Source organism: Diospyros lotus, chromosome 1, assembly GCF_014633365.1.
Source record: "Diospyros lotus cultivar Yz01 chromosome 1, ASM1463336v1, whole genome shotgun sequence".
Classification (NCBI taxonomy): domain Eukaryota; kingdom Viridiplantae; phylum Streptophyta; class Magnoliopsida; order Ericales; family Ebenaceae; genus Diospyros; species Diospyros lotus.
In genome coordinates this window covers 46,136,972-46,157,590 of record NC_068338.1, presented here as the reverse complement: position 1 = coordinate 46,157,590, position 20,619 = coordinate 46,136,972, and the positions used below count along the sequence as shown (strand labels likewise).

The 20,619-nt window shown below is 34.7% G+C and overlaps 2 protein-coding genes across 8 annotated transcripts in view; both read right to left on the bottom strand.

The window, feature by feature from the left end:
* LOC127793960 (uncharacterized) overlaps positions 1-11,012 on the bottom strand; it is an 18,917-nt gene extending 7,905 nt beyond the window's left edge. The window contains exons 1-12 of the mRNA XM_052324798.1: positions 11,001-11,012; positions 8,401-8,451; positions 8,125-8,227; positions 7,708-7,860; positions 7,283-7,442; positions 5,882-6,200; positions 5,359-5,496; positions 5,085-5,277; positions 4,853-4,983; positions 2,145-2,357; positions 989-1,155; positions 6-84 (exon numbers count right to left, since the gene is read on the bottom strand). Of these exons, the coding sequence (XP_052180758.1) occupies positions 6-84; positions 989-1,155; positions 2,145-2,357; positions 4,853-4,983; positions 5,085-5,277; positions 5,359-5,496; positions 5,882-6,200; positions 7,283-7,442; positions 7,708-7,860; positions 8,125-8,227; positions 8,401-8,451; positions 11,001-11,012 (1,719 nt within the window). The remainder of the gene's footprint in view (positions 1-5; positions 85-988; positions 1,156-2,144; positions 2,358-4,852; positions 4,984-5,084; positions 5,278-5,358; positions 5,497-5,881; positions 6,201-7,282; positions 7,443-7,707; positions 7,861-8,124; positions 8,228-8,400; positions 8,452-11,000) is intronic.
* On the bottom strand, positions 10,629-20,619 carry LOC127801323 (receptor-like protein EIX1). 7 transcript variants are annotated; one of them, XM_052336322.1, is made up of 4 exons: positions 20,459-20,619; positions 19,575-19,887; positions 19,356-19,476; positions 10,629-14,088 (listed from the first exon to the last, which is right to left on the bottom strand). In XM_052336322.1, exons 2-4 carry the CDS (start codon positions 19,593-19,595, stop codon positions 11,138-11,140), a joined length of 3,093 nt encoding a protein of 1,030 aa, XP_052192282.1. In that variant the 5' UTR covers positions 19,596-19,887; positions 20,459-20,619; the 3' UTR covers positions 10,629-11,137. The 7 variants fall into 7 exon arrangements, 1 of the variants encoding a protein (XP_052192282.1); XR_008023002.1 differs by lacking the exon at positions 10,629-14,088 and adding exons at positions 14,101-16,823; positions 17,017-17,139 and having other exon boundaries at positions 19,356-19,887; XR_008023007.1 differs by lacking the exon at positions 10,629-14,088 and adding exons at positions 14,101-16,823; positions 17,017-17,092 and having other exon boundaries at positions 19,356-19,887.

Here is a 20,619-nt window from a genome sequence, read left to right as displayed (position 1 = left end):
GATACCCTTAATGTGCCGCGAGCTTGAAGGTTCTCCATAAGCCTTATAACTACATGCACCGTTTCTACCAAGTCAGCAAGATCACTGGCACGACAGAACAATAAAACAGTGTCAACTGACAAAATGCTGGCAGGGCATAAAAGTTTTCTCCATACTATGCACGTGCAGTATTCATGTATAATAATTGACATATTCAATAGTTCTTAGATAAGCCCTTTACGTTGGTATTTGCACATTGCTATTGGTGGAGCATTATGCCAGTGCATCATCTGAGTCTGAGAAGTCCTTTAAAAAGGAGAAATTTAAAAAGGAAGGTTTGATTAAAAAGAACTTTTTATTTCCTAAATGTAGACTACTTACTGGAAAAATTTGAGCAAAACAACAATTAGTTTCAAAAACAAGATGCCCTCAATAATTTATTCCTAATGCATATGTTACAATGTCAGTGGCTTATGTGCACGGATATTACTGGCTATAAGGTCTATCAATTCAACCCATGTTGACCATGCTGCCTAATACAGAATTGGAAAAGAAAAGACCTACAACTCACAGAAAAATCAAAAACATAGATCAAAAGACTTGCTTATAGATGTAAACATACAGAAAACTAATATCATCAGCTCAACATTTCTGAAAGTATATATGTCATACAATTGTGTTAATGAGAAAAGGCAGATCAGTCCAGAAGCTATTCCCCTCAAAGAATCAGGTGAAATAGTTAATAGCATGCTGCTAACAGCACTGTAATATACAACTTCCCCTTTCCAGAGAAGTATATGTTGCACTAATGGAATTCAAAAGTAAAATTCTCTATCTGAGGATTATATGATACAATCTTATGCTCTAAAAACAAAATGCAAATTTTTCATTTTACGTTGATGAGACTACAATAGATATGAAGTTTCAAAGGTGCAGCACTTACATGACATAATTTTTTAGTAACGGGAAAAGAACAAATATTAAGTAGTTTAAGTACAATTAGAAAAACCTTTTGGCTTGTTTGTGAGTATCAAATGATTTGATCTGATTCAAAAGGAACTGAGTCATGCCTTCTTCTGTTTGATCATAAAATAACTTGTAAAGAAGGATACGAGCTGTTTGGGGCTCTTTACAATCTTCTGGAGATACCTTTAGCACTAAATCCAACATGCGAATCTACAAAAAACAAAACCATTAACAGATGGTATTATCCTAACTCAACAAGTGAGCAACTTTGAAAAAGTTGTCCACATAGAAACCAGAACACATACACACAAAAATCTATTTATTAGGCATCGATCACAATGTTATAGTTAACATTTTTTTCCTGTAGCAAATGCACTGAACTGGAAAAGTGCCAAGTACCAAAATCATCTAGAGCAAGACAAAATAAACCATTGTGGTGTTTTGCATGCACTTGCTGGAAAGAGGTCATGCAAAGGAACAACCATCTAGTGGAAAGAAGCAGCTCATTACTTTGCACACTGAATATAACATGCCAAGAAATACCATGACATCTCTTTTGACACAGTTTCTGTTAAATAACCTTCACAGAGGCACATATTTGAACAGATTTGAGCTGCAAATCACACTGTTTGATAATGGTTAAACTGGTATAGAGTGGAAACTTGTAAGAGTTACATTAATGACAAAATAAAAGTAGAGTATTTGCTCTAACAAGCTTAACACACTCCTCAAAAATTAAAAGGAACCATTAGAAACTACAGACAATCAGGTACAACTGCCATCTAAAATATTACAGCTCATACAGTAGAATGTGCTACTTCAAATCCTTCCCATTATATAATAATGATTTGATCTACTTCCTCAAAAACACAACCATAAATCTATACCTAGTTGTACATTTTATGCTAATGACATTATTAATGATCAAAGGGGAATCATCCCCAATGCACACTGCTCCCCACTTTGCAAGGATACACAAAAGTCATATTTGTATGCAGCGTCTTTTTTGCAGACTGTTTCCGCAGACATTACAAATGATGTGCAACGAAAATTAAAGTTCACAAAGGTGAAACTAAGTAATTCTAGAACCTATCTACATGCAATAACAGCAAGAGAAACAAGCAGAACAGCAGGTGTAAAATTTTCAACCATGAAATTTCAAGTTGAAATACAACATAAAATAAGGAAGCATGGATCACCATGATTTTCATAAGAGACTCTGCTGCAGATACAAATTTATAGTCACTTGTCTCCTTCAAGCTTTCATATGCATAACGCCACTTTGAAACGACTAATAGAAACATTGATTCATTCATTGATGCAGCAATTGGTCCACATATGTTGCCTTTAAACAATGTGTTATCAGCATGATGATTGACAGAAGCTTCAACTGGGTCATCTTCTTGGTTAGGCTGTTAAAGCAAAGAAAGACCATATGAGTGTTTCAGTTGTGATCAATGATGGCAACATTGAGACAGCACAATAAAGCCAGCAACTACTTGAGCAACAAAAGATCAACACAAAGTAATATATAGAATAAGAATCAGATTGTGCAGACAAGAAAATGTTCAGATCTCCGAATCATAGTTTTTTCATCATTTAATCTGATTTTCATCCATAAAACCATTACCATTTCCAATACAGAAAACTCAATCAGTTTCAAACATTTATTCTAAATAATCCAAATTTCTATTTCTATACATGTAGAGATGTAAATGCAACATCATAATCTTTGAGGTAGGAAATTTAGCAATTTTGGAACTCACATCAGATGCACCTAATCTAAACCAAGACCCAAAAAAATGTTCAAGTCCAAAGTACTTTGGCCAATATAGGGACTATTCTCCACCATTTAGCTATATATATTGCAGGAACCTTTTTGCAATGTTTTAGCCCTCGTGCCTTTCCGATTTGGTCAATCATGTTAGTTTGACCTCTCAGTTACCTGTGCAGAACATTCTCTTTTTTTTTTTCTTTCTTTTATTATTATTATTTTTTTTTTTTTTTTTTTTTTTTTGGGGGGGGGGGGGGGGGGGGTGCGCTAAGTAACCTGTGTAGCACATTCAGATCAATCAAAAGACTCTTCGTTCATCTGTAAATGATGCATGCATATGGTCTTTGAACATCATATGTACTTCTGTTTCTTATCTTCTTGAAGTGGTACCTGGTCTAGATTTTACAACTCCACTCATTTTTTACTCTATCCTTTCTTCTATTTCACACCTCATTTTAAATTCATCAATATGTCTGTACTAAAATGACATCCTGTAAAGGGCATCTTTCCTTGACAATTATGGTACAAAACAGACACTGGAAAAGCAATATTTCCACTTCATCTATCTGACTTTATTCCACGAGAAATTCTCTTCCCATGCCTTGCTCACCAATAATGAATCTAAGAGTGCATAACCATGGTTTTTCAATCATCCTTGTCATCAATGTCTTAACACTTCATCAAATTTGAGCTATAAGAAAATGCCATCAACAAACAAGATGCACTGCAAGACCAGAACCAAACAAGCTTGCAGACATTTGTAACTCAAGATACACCACATCCTATTCTCTCATCTTCTAGTCAAGTGAGAGAATACCTATCAACATTCCATGTCCAGAAACCAACTGATCAGTATCATTTTCAAATGTTTTAGACTCTTCTCCTTCACCTTGCAGAACTTCACAACTAAATATCACTTCAGTATCACCCTATGATGTAGGACAGATTTGGTACTTTGAGAATACCGACTAATTGGAGGCTAATTTATGGTTAGAATACAAGGGGAAATTGTTGAAATGGCTAAGGTTTTGATATGTAATAGATTGGTAGAAAAATTTAGAGGTAAAATATGGTTAAGAAAAGATGAAATTTTAAGAGCTCAAAACTAATCTGAAACTGGGGCTACAAAAATCAAAAATAAAAAATTTGAAAGATTAGAGGAAGAGTAGGCATCACACCTAGGGTTAGATTTGCATCACAAAATTCAAAGAAAGCATCAATGCTTAGAGAAAACTGAAGATAATTATTCATTCATTTCTAGTAATGTTATTCCTATTACAATTAGGCAAATAAAAATTGAAAGATTAGAGAGACTAGGCATCATACCTAGGGTTAGAGTTGCATCACAAAGTTCAAAGAAAGCATCAAATCTTAGAGAAAATTGAAGATAATTATTCATTCATTTCTAGCAATTTCTATTCCTACTAGAATTAGGAAATCCTTTTCCTATTATGGAACTAAACAAAATCTAAAACTATTAATAATAATACTAGGAAACGACTATAAATAAAGGCTAAACACTATAAATAAAACCCTAACACATAATTAGCGTTACCATAAGACAGAAAAAGTTATGCAAAATTACAAAAATACCCTTCATTTATAAAACATCAAAATTAAGCCTAACAAGGCTTCTAGGAGGGTTTTTCTGCATCCAAATCCATCGCCATAGTTGGTGCAAATGTCTTGCATTTCTCTTCTCATAAATAGATTCCATAGTAGCTTAAGTCCATTCATGAGACAAATAATCACATAGGAATCAAGATAGTCAACCACCAAAATAAATTTACATTTCCAAGGTTTAAATAAATGACTCTAATCCCAAAATGGCCATTCAATCTTTTCAGATCCACAGACTTTAGATAATGTTAAAATGCATATGTACATAGATGCAATAAGCAACATTAATTCATCTTACAATTTTGATCAACCAGTATCACATCAAAATAATTAATTATCTCGTAACAAGTGTTGCTAGCATCCCATTATTTCATGGAAACTAAACATATCCATTTGGAAGCTAACACAGAACACTAGAACCAGATTAACCAATCAAATGACACAAAATGCTGATCCATGAAACAGATGTAAAGTGCCCAAGGTGTTTATGAGCTCCTTGAGTATACCACTTACCTTAAGGAACAAGGATTTGTAATACTGAAAGGATGTAACAAATTGAGCAACCTGAAAAAAAATAACAATGTCGCTGTTCTGGATTATATGATGTTCCTTTTCAATGTCCTCGCGAATGGACTGCATTAATACTGGAAACATTACATGCAGAGTAAGAACACCAACTGGTGAGTTATGGTGATGATAAAAAATTAAGAAAGAAAAATTTTCATTTCAATTACAAAAATTATACCATTATAACCCCCTGAGAGAAGTTGATTAACAAAACCATGGAGCAGTTCGAGAATATTGTCCTTTGTTGATGGTAATTTTCCATAGTCCCACACTGTTCTCTTCAATGGGCCTCGATGGACCGTTTGACACTTGAAAAGTGCATCACGAGAAGCAGAACAAGGGTTTCCCTTAAATAATGTTTTAGAACCATCCTGTTGGAAAGGTTTGTGGAGTTACTAAATTTAGTTTTAGTAAAAAGTTACAGCATCAACAATGGTAAAAACACAACCTACCATGGTTACCCAAGTAAATGTTCCCCTAAATTGTGTGTGAAAACCCAGATTACGCATTCTGATGAGCTTTCTCTTTTCTTCTTCTTGCTCCATAATGGACCTAAGACTGTTGATGGAAGTTTTGGCATCCCCATCCACCTAATTGATAAAACATCTCCTTTAGTAGTTTATCACAAAGATTCCATTTGATTGTGATGTGTAAACTAGTTGAATAACAAGTATAAGGGATAAATATGTAATAACCAAATCATAAATGTACACACCAAAATGCTAATTGTATGAAATTATCTGCAAAAATAATCTGTTACTTTTAGCCGTAAAGAATAGCATGCAATCACATTTTACTTTGTCTCCTGGTTTTAAAGTAGAAATAGGAGCTAAAAGCTCCAGAGTTTAGGAACTTGAAAGGAGCACATATCTTAAGTTCTAATTTATTCCTCATGTTGCTTCCTTCTTGAGCATGGAAAAAACTATGTAGGATTTATTGCTAAAAGAAAATTGCAAAAACTAAACAGGAGCTGACCTTCAAGCCCTTGTAATTTGCTTTGGCAATAAACTCTGGCTCTTGGCCCATAAATATGTAATGAAATGTTTCCAGTAAAAGCAAGTTGTCTTGACGGAGATAGCCAAAAGAACCGCCAATATGCTGTGTCAGAACTAATATCAAATCCATTACATTCTCACGGAACATTAGTTCTAGAAACTGATCTCTGAGGGATAAGAATTGTGTGGCAGATCCCCCAGCCTGCTGATGCACAGGTATGTCTTGGACAGCAAGAATGTTGCGAAATAAAGTAAGCACCAGCTGGACTAATTTCCAGTTATCCTCTGTAAATGCCTCACTGCTTAGAGTCAAATTAATAATGATATCAGTGATAACATAATAAATAGCAGTGATATCCACAAACCAGTACGCATGCAAAGGCAAAGGGTAGACAGAAATCTGAAGACCAGAAAATGACAAAACAAAAAGACATTGAGATGGAGGACAAAATAGAAGAAAAAGTCAAAAATCTCCAACAAGAGTCTGAGCATTGAGTGATCATGTGATCCTACAAGATTCTAAGAATTGCATGATCATTTGATCCTATCAGCCATATCCAACCCATTCTCCTAGTCACATGGATTAAATAATGAGCCTGCAGTATAAAATGTGTGTTGCAATTCATATTTCTGATGATAAAAGCATGTCTATGCTTCACTACTGCTATTTGCATTCACATGAGACAAGTTTCTGTAGTATAGGCAACAAGGATAAGAGCAAATATATTTCATTCATGGCACTTAATTTATTGCAAGAGTAAATACAGTTTTGAATTTGAAGGCAAATTTAAACATTGTTAAAATATAATTAAAACTCAATAGAAATATATAATGCTTTGCAAATGTTCACCCCGCTAAAATATCTATTGGCAGGCATTAGCACTTTCTTCTGCTTGATCAAGTTTAGCTAACAATGCTCTTACATACATCCTGAAATTGAGGAAAACATTCCCTAGCAGCATGACAACTGAGACGGCCTCAAATTAGGTTTCAGTGTGGACTCTTGAAAAGGATCCACTAATTTTGAAAAATGATGAAAATGAAACATCATCTTGACTCTTGTATTTCTACAGCAAACTAAGAACAAGAATCCTCATCTTAACAAACCAAAACTTCCACTCATTTCCTTATCAATGCATGCTCTATCAGACATTAATTTAATAAAATAGAGGAAACTAGTGGGGGAATAGAGAGAGAGAGAGAGAATCGAAGGAACCAGTCATCACCATGATATGAATTTTTCCATTATAAGGATCCCTAATCACAATGGTTCAACTAATTGTTTCACATAGCTGGTATAAAACCAGGGCGCTGAAAGAAATGAACCAAACCAAACACCTAAAGAGAAGATAAATAAACAAACATGGAGGGGGATCCTCACCGCTCTAAATTTTCCAGTGGACTCTCTAGAAGTGAGACAATCACTGGAACGGTGTCACTGCATGTAATTGAAGACTTCAAGGCCCAAAGATACTCTATTTGTTGGGCTATGTCATTGGATGTGGGCTCAACAGGCATAGTCAGGAATACTAAAACCTTCACTGTCAAAATCATTAGCAATAATGAGTATAATATACAAATATGTATTCATTTTCTTCTGATTCTCAAACCTAACAGAGTAAATAAATAAATTTAGACTTCAAGCCATGGATTTCTTTTCTTATCTTTTTCCTGTCTTTTCCCTTTCCCTTTATAAATCCTGGTGCCTCACACAGCACCGGGGAAAAAAAAAAGGTATAGTACACCAGCCAAGCTTCTATTTTGGCAATTTATTCATGGCCATGAAATGTGTCTATTAATTACTACCTGCATTCAGCACCAAATTACGATCGTCCTGGCAGTGTTCGATGATAGGTATCAAATCCTTGCCGACAATATTCCATTTGCAAACTTGCTTGAACACTTCTCTGGACTGTGGATCATCCCGCCTCAGAAACCTCAACAAATCTTTCAAATTATCTGCAAGTCAATCGTTCAAAGCAAAAATCTCTAAGAAACCTATGGAAACAACTCAAGCACAATCTTCTGATGGCTAGTACAAGCGACAAAAGACAAAAGCTCCCGTTGAAGAATCTTCAATAGCCAATAAACTTGGTTTACCATATTCAATTGAGGAGCATTCCAAAACGAAACAAAAATATTCACCGAGTTCATTTTCTTTTCGTCCTCTAATAACTCATTTTCTAGGAAAATAAACAGGGATAGTGGAGATTGCAGTGATACCTAAACAATACTCGCCCTTGGTGTAGCCGATCCGATTGCCATTATCATCCTCTTCGACAGTTCCGATACCGGCGCAAATGGCCGATAAGCCTTCCATGCCGATCTGAACTTGAAATCGAGCAAATTATGTTTTCCAAAGGGTTTGAATACGGCTTGTCCGAATACTAGAGAAGAAAAACAAAGAGTTGAGAAGAGAGACTCGATCAATCAGATGTGACAGATGTAGCTCCGACGAGAAAAGAAATTGGGTCTGCCCTTAGCTGCTACGGACTATACCTTAAGAGATCTGGGATTATGTGGCGCCAAAAGGATCTGAATTTTCCCGCGCTTTCATGTCATCACATGACATTCCACTTAAGCGCCAGCGGGGATACACCTAGCCAAGACGTGGCATTTTAATAAGTTTTTGATAATTGAAAAAATTACGCGTTTTGTCCTTCAAGTTTAAGATTATACTAGTGGTGAGCCCGTGTGATACACGGGAGAATTTAATTTAAAAATAAAAAATAAATTTTTTATTTTAAATAATTTTAACATAATTGATAATTATAATTTTTTTAATCTTCAATTATTTATCAAAATTTAAGTTTAATTAATTATTCGTTATTTAATATGCTAATGGAGAACACTTTTAATTCAATGTAATGCCATTCAATATGCTAAAAAATAATTAACACATTAAGTAGATGACTTGACAAAATACTTATAAATTTTATTATTTGTTATATTATATTTATTTATAAATAAATATTATAAAATCTATAATATATTCACTCAAAGATGTTCGTTATTTTCTATTTATTTTATTATAATTATAAATATAAATTAAAACTCTTAAATATAAGTAAGAATAAATTTTTCAATAATGACAAAATTTTAAAAATATGAATTTTGATTTTTTCCATAGTCTTAAAAATGTGATACCTTAAATATTAATTAGCATTGAAAAATCCTAACATTTAACAACCTTAAATATTTTTTTATGAATTTGTTAAGATATCACATTTTCAAGATTATAATATAATTATTAAAGTAATTAATAATTAATTAATCACTACCTTTGATTTAATGCAAGTTTTTGAGGGAAAAAATTCACCATTGATTAATACTTGGCAAAATATTTTGTTTGAGTATCATATTTTAATATTATATAAATATATATAGAATAAAGTTATAAAGATAATATTTTAAATAAATAGACAATTTTTTATGACTTAATTAATAGTTTAAGTTGTCTATTAATATTTCTCATAAAACTCATGCAAATTTAATACAAATTTAAGAGACAAAAAATAGCTTGACAGATTTTTGGAGGGAACAAAAATTTGTAAACTATTCTATTTTAATATAATATATTATTATATTATACAAAGATAAAATTTTATTTAATGAATAATTTTTCGTGACTTAGTTAATATTTTAAGTGTTTATTCATATTTCTTATAAATAATATTTATTTTTGATTGATTGACGGATTAATTGATAAGAAGATCAAACAGAAAATATTTATTTTTGATTAATTAATAGTATTAAAAAATTCATACAAGTTTAATATAAATTTTAGATGTAAAAAATAGTTTGACAGATTTTTTTAGGGAAGAAATATTTGCATACTATTTATTACTACTTATTATTTCAAAGTAATTGAAAATTTTAAATTATTAATATAAATTACAAAATATAAATTATTAATACAATAAATATTAATTACAAATCATTAATGCAAGTTTTGGGGGGAAATTTCTTTTTTCAAGACTATCCTACTTTTATATATATAAAGATAAAGATACTAGGAATTATTTTTTATATTTAAATAAATATAGTAAGTACCTTAAATTTAATATGATGTTATCATTTTTTTACTATTAGTTAATTCCACTTAAATATTATAAAATTATCAAAATTTTGTCATTATATTTTTATAAGATTTTTTTCATATTTTTCACTTTATTCTCTCTTTTCTCATTCTTTCTTATTTCCTAAGAAAGATTGATTGTAACCACTATAATTTTTCTCTTACAATGGCAGTGATTCTTTTCCAACAAATGTGCTTTTCAAGGGTGATAAGTGGTTCGTCAGAATTCAAAACTTAGAACTCAAGTATTATATTTGTTCAAATAAATATATTTTTTAGTTGTTCAAAATTAATAACATCAAAAATAGTGTGCAACATTTGCTCGAAAAAATCAATAATAGCTTTTAATTAATAATATCGAGAATGAGTGTACTACCTTTGCTTAGAAAAATCAATACCAACTTTTAATTGTGACTCATAGTTATACTGTCACAATTTTATTATTTATTTTTTTAACATATTTACATGTAATAAGAAAAGTCATTAAAATCTTTTTATGCTTTGATATGAATTAATTAAAAATATAATTTTGGAAGTAAATATGAATGCAAATTAATAATTTTTCGTGTTACAATTGACAACTTTTACTACTATTTGCTAGAATCACCAACATGTTATTACTAGAATAACCATACAACGAGCACTTTAAGTAAAAATTGCTTATCTAATATGCTATTGTCTTTTTTTAATCATTTTGCATATATGTAACAGCACAACATCAAAATATTAAACAAATATCTATTACATACTTCTAACATTAGTAAACACAATACAAGACTAGTTGTCAAACATTACTTTTGTCAATACCATTATCACATCATTAACACACCAAAACATTGCTCAGCACAACAATACAAACTTCCCATCTCTTAGTATAACACAATCTGGAGGAGGTGGTTCTCATGACATAATTGCAAGCTCATTCACTGAGGCCTGCAAAGCCAAAAACGCCCATGTTTATTAGCCTGTTTCTTCTTTACAATATCTTCCCGGGTCAGGCAAGTTCCAATTAGCACATTACCTCGCCAACCATGCTTAAAGAACCCTCCTTTCAAGTTCCTTAAATAATAGAAATATTGGGGATAAGACGAATAGCACATACACTACAAGGCAAACTCATAGATGCCAAAATCAGTAGTTATGTAAAGCTTCTCACTTTCACAACTTAAAAAATCGAAAATAGGCAGCCCTCCAAGACCTTTTTAACGCTAGGGTGAAGAACACTCCCCAAAAGCCAACAGCAAAACCAATCACTCCAGTAATATAGAACACTGGGATGCCATTCCAATTCCCACTTTCTTCATCAGTGTCCTTGTCTCTGCTTGGTGAACCTTTTACCACTGCATCTTCTCGACACTTCTTCACAAGTGGAGGTCCACAGAGTTTGGGGTTTCCACTGTATGCAGAAGCATTAAAGCTCTGGAGCTGGGTGCCAGATGGAACTCTCCCTGAAAAATCATTATTGGACAAGTCCAAGTATTGAAGAAAACTCAGACTCCCCATGGCTGCCGGTATTTCACCTGAAAGATGGTTTCTGGAGAGATCAAGAGATTGTAACTGTGACAACCTGCCAACTGTTGGGGGAATGGTCCCAGTCAAGTGATTTCTAGACAAGTTCAAGCCAACCAAACCTAAAAGACTTGTGACTTGGTCAGGGATGACCCCAGAGAGGCTATTGCTTGAAAGATCAATGACCTTCAGGAGCCCAAGATTCTTGCCAAAATCATGGCCTCTTCCTTTCCATGTAACTGATACATTGTCTAGGTAGTAGCCAATATCACGCCTATTTTCAACATAGCCACGAAGATATTTATAGATAATGGGGGTACCAGAACTATCTTCCTGAGCCATGACACTAAAATTGCTAATGCATGATGGAATGGTTCCTGAGATGTTATTCTGTGAAAGGTCCAGTATTCGAATAGTTTGACGATAGCAAAGCTGGGAAGGTATGCTTCCAGAGAATGCATTTGACCGAAGATTAAGCACGATCAGATTCAATAAGCTATCGTCCCCTATCCATGCCGGCACTTCTCCTGATAATCTGTTCCCCCCAACGTCCATAATTGTTAAACTTGTGCAGTTCTTTATGGACATGGGTAATCCCCCAGTGAGACTGTTGTTCTGAAGATGCAAAGTATAAAGCAAAAGTAAGGAACCGATTGAGGCAGGGATTTCTCCAGTGAAGTTATTGTTTGCTAAACGCAGAACATATAATGGGACTGATCGTTCCCAGCAGTCTGGTATGCTTCCGGACAACATATTATTTGACAAATCTAGATGATTCAATGCCACAGTTGTCATGCTGCATATTGACGAAATGGATCCAGAAAACATGTTGTGGGAGAGATCCAACAGGATGGGTGTAGCAGAAAACAATGGCAACAGGCCCTCAAAATGGTTAAAACTTAGATCAACAACAACAAAGGGTTCATCACTTACAAAGGCTCCAAAGGTACCGCTGACCTGATTGTAAGAGAGATTTAAGTACATTAAGGTGGGAGTTAGTTGAGATAGCCAACTGGGTATGGTACCAGAAATTCCATTGTTGGAGATATCAAGGTGGCTGATACTCTTTTGCCCTTGAAGCCAAGCAGGAAACTGGCCCCCCAATTGGCATGAGCTCAATCCAACTATTTGTAACTGGAAAGGAGGAACCCATCTGGAGCTTATGTTAAAAGAAAAAGAGTTGTGAGACAAGACAAGGTCTTCCAAATAGGAAAAATTCATCAATTGGGCTTGGGTGATAACATCTGCAAGTTTATTGGAAGAGACGTACAAAGCTATGAGGTAAGGAAGCTTATTTATGCTCTTGAATAAAGAACCATCAAGTTGATTATTGCTAAGAAATAGTTCTACCAAAGACTCTGGGAAGTATGGCAATGATCCACTCAGTTGGTTATCTTGAATATTCAGAAGCTGAAGACTAGAAAGTTGTCCAAAACTTTCTGGTATGGACCCATTTAGTTTGTTCATATCGAGATAAAGTTCTCTTAAAGATGAAAATCTTGTAAAATCAGGCAATGTTCCAATGAATCTGTTAGCTTTCAAACTCAGAACCTCAAGTGGATCTGCTGAGCATTGTGTGTACAAGTTATCTATTGAATCGCTAAGTGACTGATTGAGACTGTTTTTTGACAAATCCAATGTTTTTAAGCTACAGAGGTTCCCAAAAGTTTTTGGTATCCCGCCTTTAAATTTATTGTAAGAAAGATCGAGATGTGCAAGAGAGGTCATGTTCCAAAAAACATCAGGGATGGGGCCATTCATGAAGCAGTACATCAACTTAAGATCAACAGCGTTGGTGCTCATATTGGGCAACCAAGAGAAAGTAAAAGGAGTAAGAAAATTTGCGCTGAGATCAATGGTCTGAAGAGATCTAGACAAATTGGAGAGAGAGGGAATTGGAGGAGTAGGATCATGTAAGCTACAAAAGTATAGACTCAAGTATGTGAGAGAAGGCAGCATACTGATTTCTTGCAGCCAATTTGCAGCCTTGCTGAGATTAACTACACTTATGTCAAGGTAACTCAGAGAAGGAAGACGAGAAAGCCATCCAAGGGTTTCAACTCTGACAAAGTTATTCCTGCTGAGATCAAGAGAAACCAAGCCGGAGAGGTTTCCAATTTCATAAGGAAAATTCCCATTTAGACCAACTTTAGAAAGATTGAGGTACCTTAGCTTAGAGAAAGAACCAAGCAAGTTTGGTGAGGGAGCTATCCTAAAAGCACTGGAACTGAGATCCAGGTAGTCCAAGTGTTGCAGTTCAAGCATTGAAGTGTTTAACTCACCCGTCATAGGCATACCAAATGCTGAGTGTAGATCCAGCCTAACAACATGGCCAGTTCTGTTGTTGCATTTGATCCTGCCCCATTTGCAGCAGTCCATGTCTTCTTCTTGGGTTGCCCAAGAAGAGAGGTAGCCATATTCATCTACGATACCTGCCTTAATCTTGAGAAGTGCTTGCCTCTCCTTCTCAAAACACAAGATGCTTGAATCGCCTCCACCTGGAGGCAGCCCGGAACTGGACTTTATGCAGTGTAGCATTCCCACAAACAGAAGGAAGATTTGAAGGGATATTATCCCATACGCCATCGAGCTCAGCGTTACTACAATCAGGAGTTCGATTATTGATTTTTTTTTTTTTTTTTTTAAGTTCCTAGTTGTTCTGGTTACAACTATTTGTAATGTTACAGGCAACTATTTGTAATGTTACAGGCACAAGAGAATTTAGTTTTTTTTTTTTTTTAACCAGGGACCATTCTCACTGCGATAGCGATAGTCAATGAGTCAATTCCCTTACAAAAGACTTTTTGCTATTATCTTTACGTACTCTGGCTGGCAAGACGTCATGTCATGACTTCTTGATTGCAAAAGGTGTGAAATACGGTGGAGACGCGCAAACTGTAAGGACTTTAAAAGAAATAAAAATTCAAAATCCGGTGAAGCCATTATGTAACTTGCCAAGCCACAGGAAAATATATGCTCTCTCTTGGTAATTTTTGGAATAAAATTTATGAAAATCCTAAGAACCTTATTCATTTTCATGCAAATTTTGTGTCCATGTGTAAATGATTTTTAAAACTGAAGAAGAGTAGTTATTTTAACACAATTGAGGAGTTTCCTGGACACGTTGAAGAAATAATTTTCAGTAACATATATTATCATGAAATTGCTTAACTGTTCCAAATAGTAATTAATAAACTCTAAATATCACACATATAATTCATCATGGAATTACCACTCTTTAATTAATAAAGATTAGAAAGGTTGGATGTTGTCAAAGGATGGGAACCGGTAGAAATATAAACACACACGCTAATGAACAAGTGGTGTAACTGTAACCTTCTCATTGAAACATCATATCTTAATAATTACTGATAAAAGGTGAAAAAGAGTGTGGGTATAAAAAATATGTATTCTTTCTGTATCAATTGAATATATGTAAGGCCTTTATATACAGATCTGTTGGGTGACAATATCGGGAAGTAGTAAGGATGGAAAAAAGTAAAGCATTGAGCCATGCAAGAACAATCATTTTAAAAATGAAAAAAAATTATTTTTTAAATAAAAAAAAAATTAAGAATATCTCCAAAATCACAAGAACGTTTTACAAACATATGTCAACAATTAAAAGAATTGAGTTAAAAGAGCCTAAGTAAAAGAATAAGTCTGATTAAAAAGTCTTCATTTAATGTTATTTGTACAAAAGGCCTCAAGTATTAAATAAAAAATAAAAATTATTATTAAATGTCCAAAATAATCATCTATGTCAAAAGACCTTAATACCCCCATCTTGTTTTAACAATTAATGGCTATAATTTTGTGTTTCTTCCTCGCCCAATCGCACATCATTCATAGACTAAGAGAGTGGGGGAAAGTTGTTTCTTCCCCAAACCCACGTCATTCACAAAGAGTCGACTAAGAGAGCAACATCAACAGGCGAAAATATGATTCCTTCCTTCATCAATCACATTGTTCTTGTTCTATGGCAAAACCCTACAATCTTCCTTTTTAAGCTTTGATTTATTATTAAACTTGTTGAATCCTTCCACATTTATCATTTGCATTTAGAGAACAAAAAAAGTACATATTATTTACTGCACCTTTTTTTTTAGGGTCTATTTTATGATTGGTTTACTGTATTGTTGTTGATATATATACATGTATCTGTCTACAAATTTACAATAACGCCACATATGTCGTTAACTGGAATGTATAACAACACCATTGTCATTACCTTATTTTTAGCTATTAGCGTGTATAACTTTGAATGTGATAACTATATATAAATATATATATATATATATTTGTTTTAGTGAGTTAACATATGAATTCAATAACACTCTAAAATAAAGACAAGTATGCCATTATCTATAATGTATAACGGCAACAGTAGTATTATCTCATTTTTAACTGTCACCATCTATATATATTTGAGTGTGATAATTGGCAATAAAAATATGTTTAGTTTAGTGTTATTGGACTTATTCTAATAGTTGACACTCATATCTTTATTGAAAAATGTATGATATACACTTTGAATTGTATAATGTAGCAATTCGTGATATGATCAACTGAACTATATTTGTTTTATGTTGAATTGCAGTTATGGATCTTGTGGATAAGGTATGGATATTAGTTTGTTATTTCGTTGAGTTTAAGAAGAAAGAAGGTGGTGGGTGGACATGGAGGCATATAGGGAATGGTCGAGCAAATGTGACTCCTATTCTTGTTTCAAAATCCATTACCTATGCGGAGCTATACGATAAAGTTCGATTGGCATTGGAGTTGGATTCTAGATTAAATAATATAGACATGACAACTATTGTCCCTAGGATGTCTAATGTTCCAATTCCACCAATGAAGATTGATTGTGACAACAATATGAAATAGTATCTCTTTATTTATATGGAAGTCCTTCCTTGTGTAACCCTTTTGAAGAAAGATCAGGAGTATCAAGAAAATGGCGGTTTAAAAGATAACAAAGAACATTCAACTATTGAAGCACATGATGGCTCATTTAGTGAAATGCAAACAGATGATGTGTAATACCCCAAGAGTCCAGAAAAATGGAAGTATATATCGAGGATAAGTGAAAAAGAAAATAACACCAACGTGATACATTTTGGGCTGAATTTAGGCATGGAACTTCCGAATTAAGCGTACTTGAGCTGAGAAACTCAAGGATGGGTGAGCTCCTGGGAAGTTCGCGTAAGCCTATCAGAGTAAATTATTTTGGTCCTTCCTATCACTTAATGCGGGATGTTATAGGTGGTATCAAAGCCGACCCTTGGTAAAGGCGGTCCGATGAGGGCAGAGAGTGACGTCGGGGCTCGAGAGCCTGTACAAGGAGCGGCTTCTGTCAGACTTCTAGGATAGCAGCCCCCAAATGGGAGAAAATTTGGAACCAGTTGTAAGGTCGTATAACGAGAACGTCATGTGCTCAAGGGGGGAGAATGTAATACCCAAAGAGTCCAGAAAATGGTAGTATATATCGAGAATAAGTGAAGAAAGAAATAACACAAACGGGATACCTTTTGGACTAAATGTAGGCAAGGAACTCCTAGATTAAGCGAACTTGAACTTCCAAGCTCAAGGATGGATGACCTCCTGGAAAGTTCGCATAGGCTCATCAGGGTAAGTTGTTCCGATCCTTCCTATCGTTCAATGCAGGATGTTACATGATAGAATATAATTTGGAGGCGTGAATAGAAAATTAAATTTTGTGCAAACTGAGGGTAATATGGAAAATGAGAATGCTAATGGAAACTTTTTATAATGGAAACTTTTTAGAATGTGATGGTTTGAATATAATTCCATTTAGCCCTGAAAGACGAGATCTTCGCGAAGAATCTCTTATGGCAAGCGGGAATGGTGATGATGTCTATCAACGTGAACCTGTTATCCACAACAACATCCCAAATTTAACAGTTGATATAAGTTTTATCCCCTATGGAACATCATTGAGGATTCCTGAGTGTGAGGACGTGCAGAGAAAACAATTGTTCTCATCCAAAAAGGCTTTGATATCGAAGTTGTACTTGCTTGCAATGAGGTGTCACTTTGAGTTTAAAGTGAAGAAGTTAAATAAATCCATTTATACATTTGTTTGTCTTAAGGAAAATTATAAGTGGTGTTTAAGGGCAGTAAAGTTGAATCAATCTTATATGTTTCAAGTTCGAAGCTACTTTAACCAACACACTTGCTCCATGAGTGTTCGGCGTAGAGATCATAGACATGCTACCTATTCACTGATTGGAAGTCACATTGTCTCCAAGTATGAAGATGCCAATAGGATTTACAAACTAAGAAATATCATCAGTGATATTCGTGAAGAGTTTGACATAACTATAAGCTATAATGAGGCATATATGGCCAAGTATTTTATTTATGGACTTGTTCAAGGGACACCTGATGATAGTTATGCTAAATTACCATCGTATTGTCATGTTTTGGAGCAAAGAAATCTCAGCACAATGACAATCATTGAAACTGATGATAACATGCATTTCAAGTACTTTTTCATGGTCCTAGGATAAAGTATACGTGGATACCAAACTTCAATGCGACGGGTAATTTGTGTATATAGAACATTCATGTCATGCAGATATTGAGGTACTCTACTTGTGGCCACTTGTCAAGATGCAAATATTCAAATTTATCCACTTGCATGGGGTATAGTTGACTCGAAGAATGAAACTTCATGGACTTGGTTCTTTCGTAACTTGCGAGAAATAACAAGTGACACGGATAAGCTGACGATTATTTTGGACCGTGGCACAAGCATTCCTCATGCATTTAGAAATGTCTACCAGTTTGCACATCATGGGAATTGCATATGACATCTACACAATAACTTGAACTTTCATTTTCCAAGAGCTGATTTGTTGTCGTTGTATAGTTAACGAATTATATATAGTTAACTCACAAGTGAATAAACTAATCTTTTGGATTTATTAGATAAAAGTTGGTCTAAATTTATTTCCTTAGAAGCATGTTATAATTTTATTGACAAATGAATAAAAAAATAAAATAGTTTCATAGCAAAGTGCAAGTGAATCTTGATTACAAAAATATAATAGTTCAATAACAAATGATGCACATTTATTTTTCATAAAAACTTAATAGAATGTTTTTCCATCTACCCAAATAAACAACTAATCAATCTTGAAAAAGATTATCTCTGATTACAAAAGAAACAAAAACACAAAAGCAAACAACTAATCAACATTTTTTCCAATTGTTTGCATTTGCTATTAAAATAATTATCATTCCAACACTACCGAGCATTTATCCATTTAGCCCATTTGCTAATTGATCCACATGGTTAGCTGTCAAGAGTGTTTGAAAACCAACAAACTGATTCACAACCACTTTCAACTAAGATATTTTCTGTGTTCAATTTGTCATCCCCTTATCTCAAATTCGATTCAAAACCACATTCATCAATCAAATCACATTAAGTGGACAACAGGAAAATGGAATAAAATACAGAAGCTTCTTACAGCATTCAAACATACAACAGGCAGAATAAAAAAAACTTGAAACTTTTTCAAATTACATTGGCTTCTACGATTTGCAAAAGTTGCAATCTGTGCCAAATTAATGACATCACAACTACATTACACTATATTAAGGGCCAAAATTTTGTATTTTTGTAGCCTTATTACACCATTTACTTCAAACGTAGATTAATCAGAAATTTCTTCAAATAGAAAACCCTAAAATATATGAATGGGAAACATTAAAGTGCAAGCAAATAACCAAGAACATTTGAAATGCGACAAACCCAGATGCCCAAAATTGAAAATATGACACGCAACTGTAGGTAAACAAACATATATGCATAGAAAAGGTGTGCAACGGAGTTTACCAATAGGAGGATTTCCACTTGATGCTGGGTTAGACATTGACGGAGAAAGTGGCGGCCATTTGATGATTATTGAAGAGGATGGTGAATCACACCTACCAACCTTGTCGTGGACGTTGGGCAGCTCTCTCAGCGAAAATGATAAAGATGAAGGGGATTAGGGAGCAAATCGAAAAGAAAGGTATATTCATTATTTACTAATTTATTCAATTATTGTTTTACCTTATTTTGGTCAAATGCCATTTCGCCAAAAGTTATGCGTCGGTGGACATCCGTCACAATTCCCCCATTTAAGTTGTTCAAAGAATTCTGCTTATCACTTATCAGTTCAAAAGAGACCCGTTGAATGTGAGGCCTGTCATGGGTCACAATTGTACCATCACAAGGGTTTGAATGGGAAGACCAGCAACACCGTTTGACACGGTGTTGCTAAATCCTTCCGCAGAAAGGCTCCCCACTGTCGGCCAGTCACATCATCGTTGGCCACCCTTTTCCGACTGGCTGAAAGGCTCCCCCTTGCACCGGTGACCCTTTTCTGAAGAAAATTCAGAATCATGTTCATATTCTTAACCCAAATACAACTAAGTTCAATTCAACCAGATAAAAATCAATCCAATCCACTACAAGCCCTAGCCTTGACCCAACAACTCAATAAGACCAAAAAGCAAGGGGTCCAACCCAAAAAGCCCGACCCAAAGGCCACGCTCATTAGGGTTTTATGCTACTCTTGCAGAAACCCTAGCCCTACACGTAACTCTGCAATGGCGGAGCTGCCGGCGGCTCAATAATGACCAAAACGATTGATATCGGCAGTTTGGGCAGTGGCAAAGTCTCTATAATTTGGTCGCGGAGAATGGAATCAAGTAAGAGTTCTTGCATGTGAGTGTAAGAATGTATACAAAAAGAGTTTTGAGTGTGATTGTGCGCCAGGGAATACAGAAGAGAACGAAAGAGAGGGAGAAATGAGGGTGTGCGCGTGAAGGGGACTTCTCCGGAGAAGAATAAGCTCCCCGCAGAGGGCCGGAAAAAGGAGATATATATATATAGATAGATAGATAGATAGAGAGAGAGAGAGAGAGAGAGAGAGAGAGAGAGAGAAAACTTACCCGCTGCCACAACGTCAGGAGATCCTCCTTGCTTCTCGAAGACGACGATGGGATCCTAGCCGTCGGGCAAGCCTGATCATCTCTCCCTTCCTCACATCTCTCCTCGCCTCCCTCGCCCGTCGCTGGTGGACCGGGGCTTCGGTTTCGGACAGATTAAGACC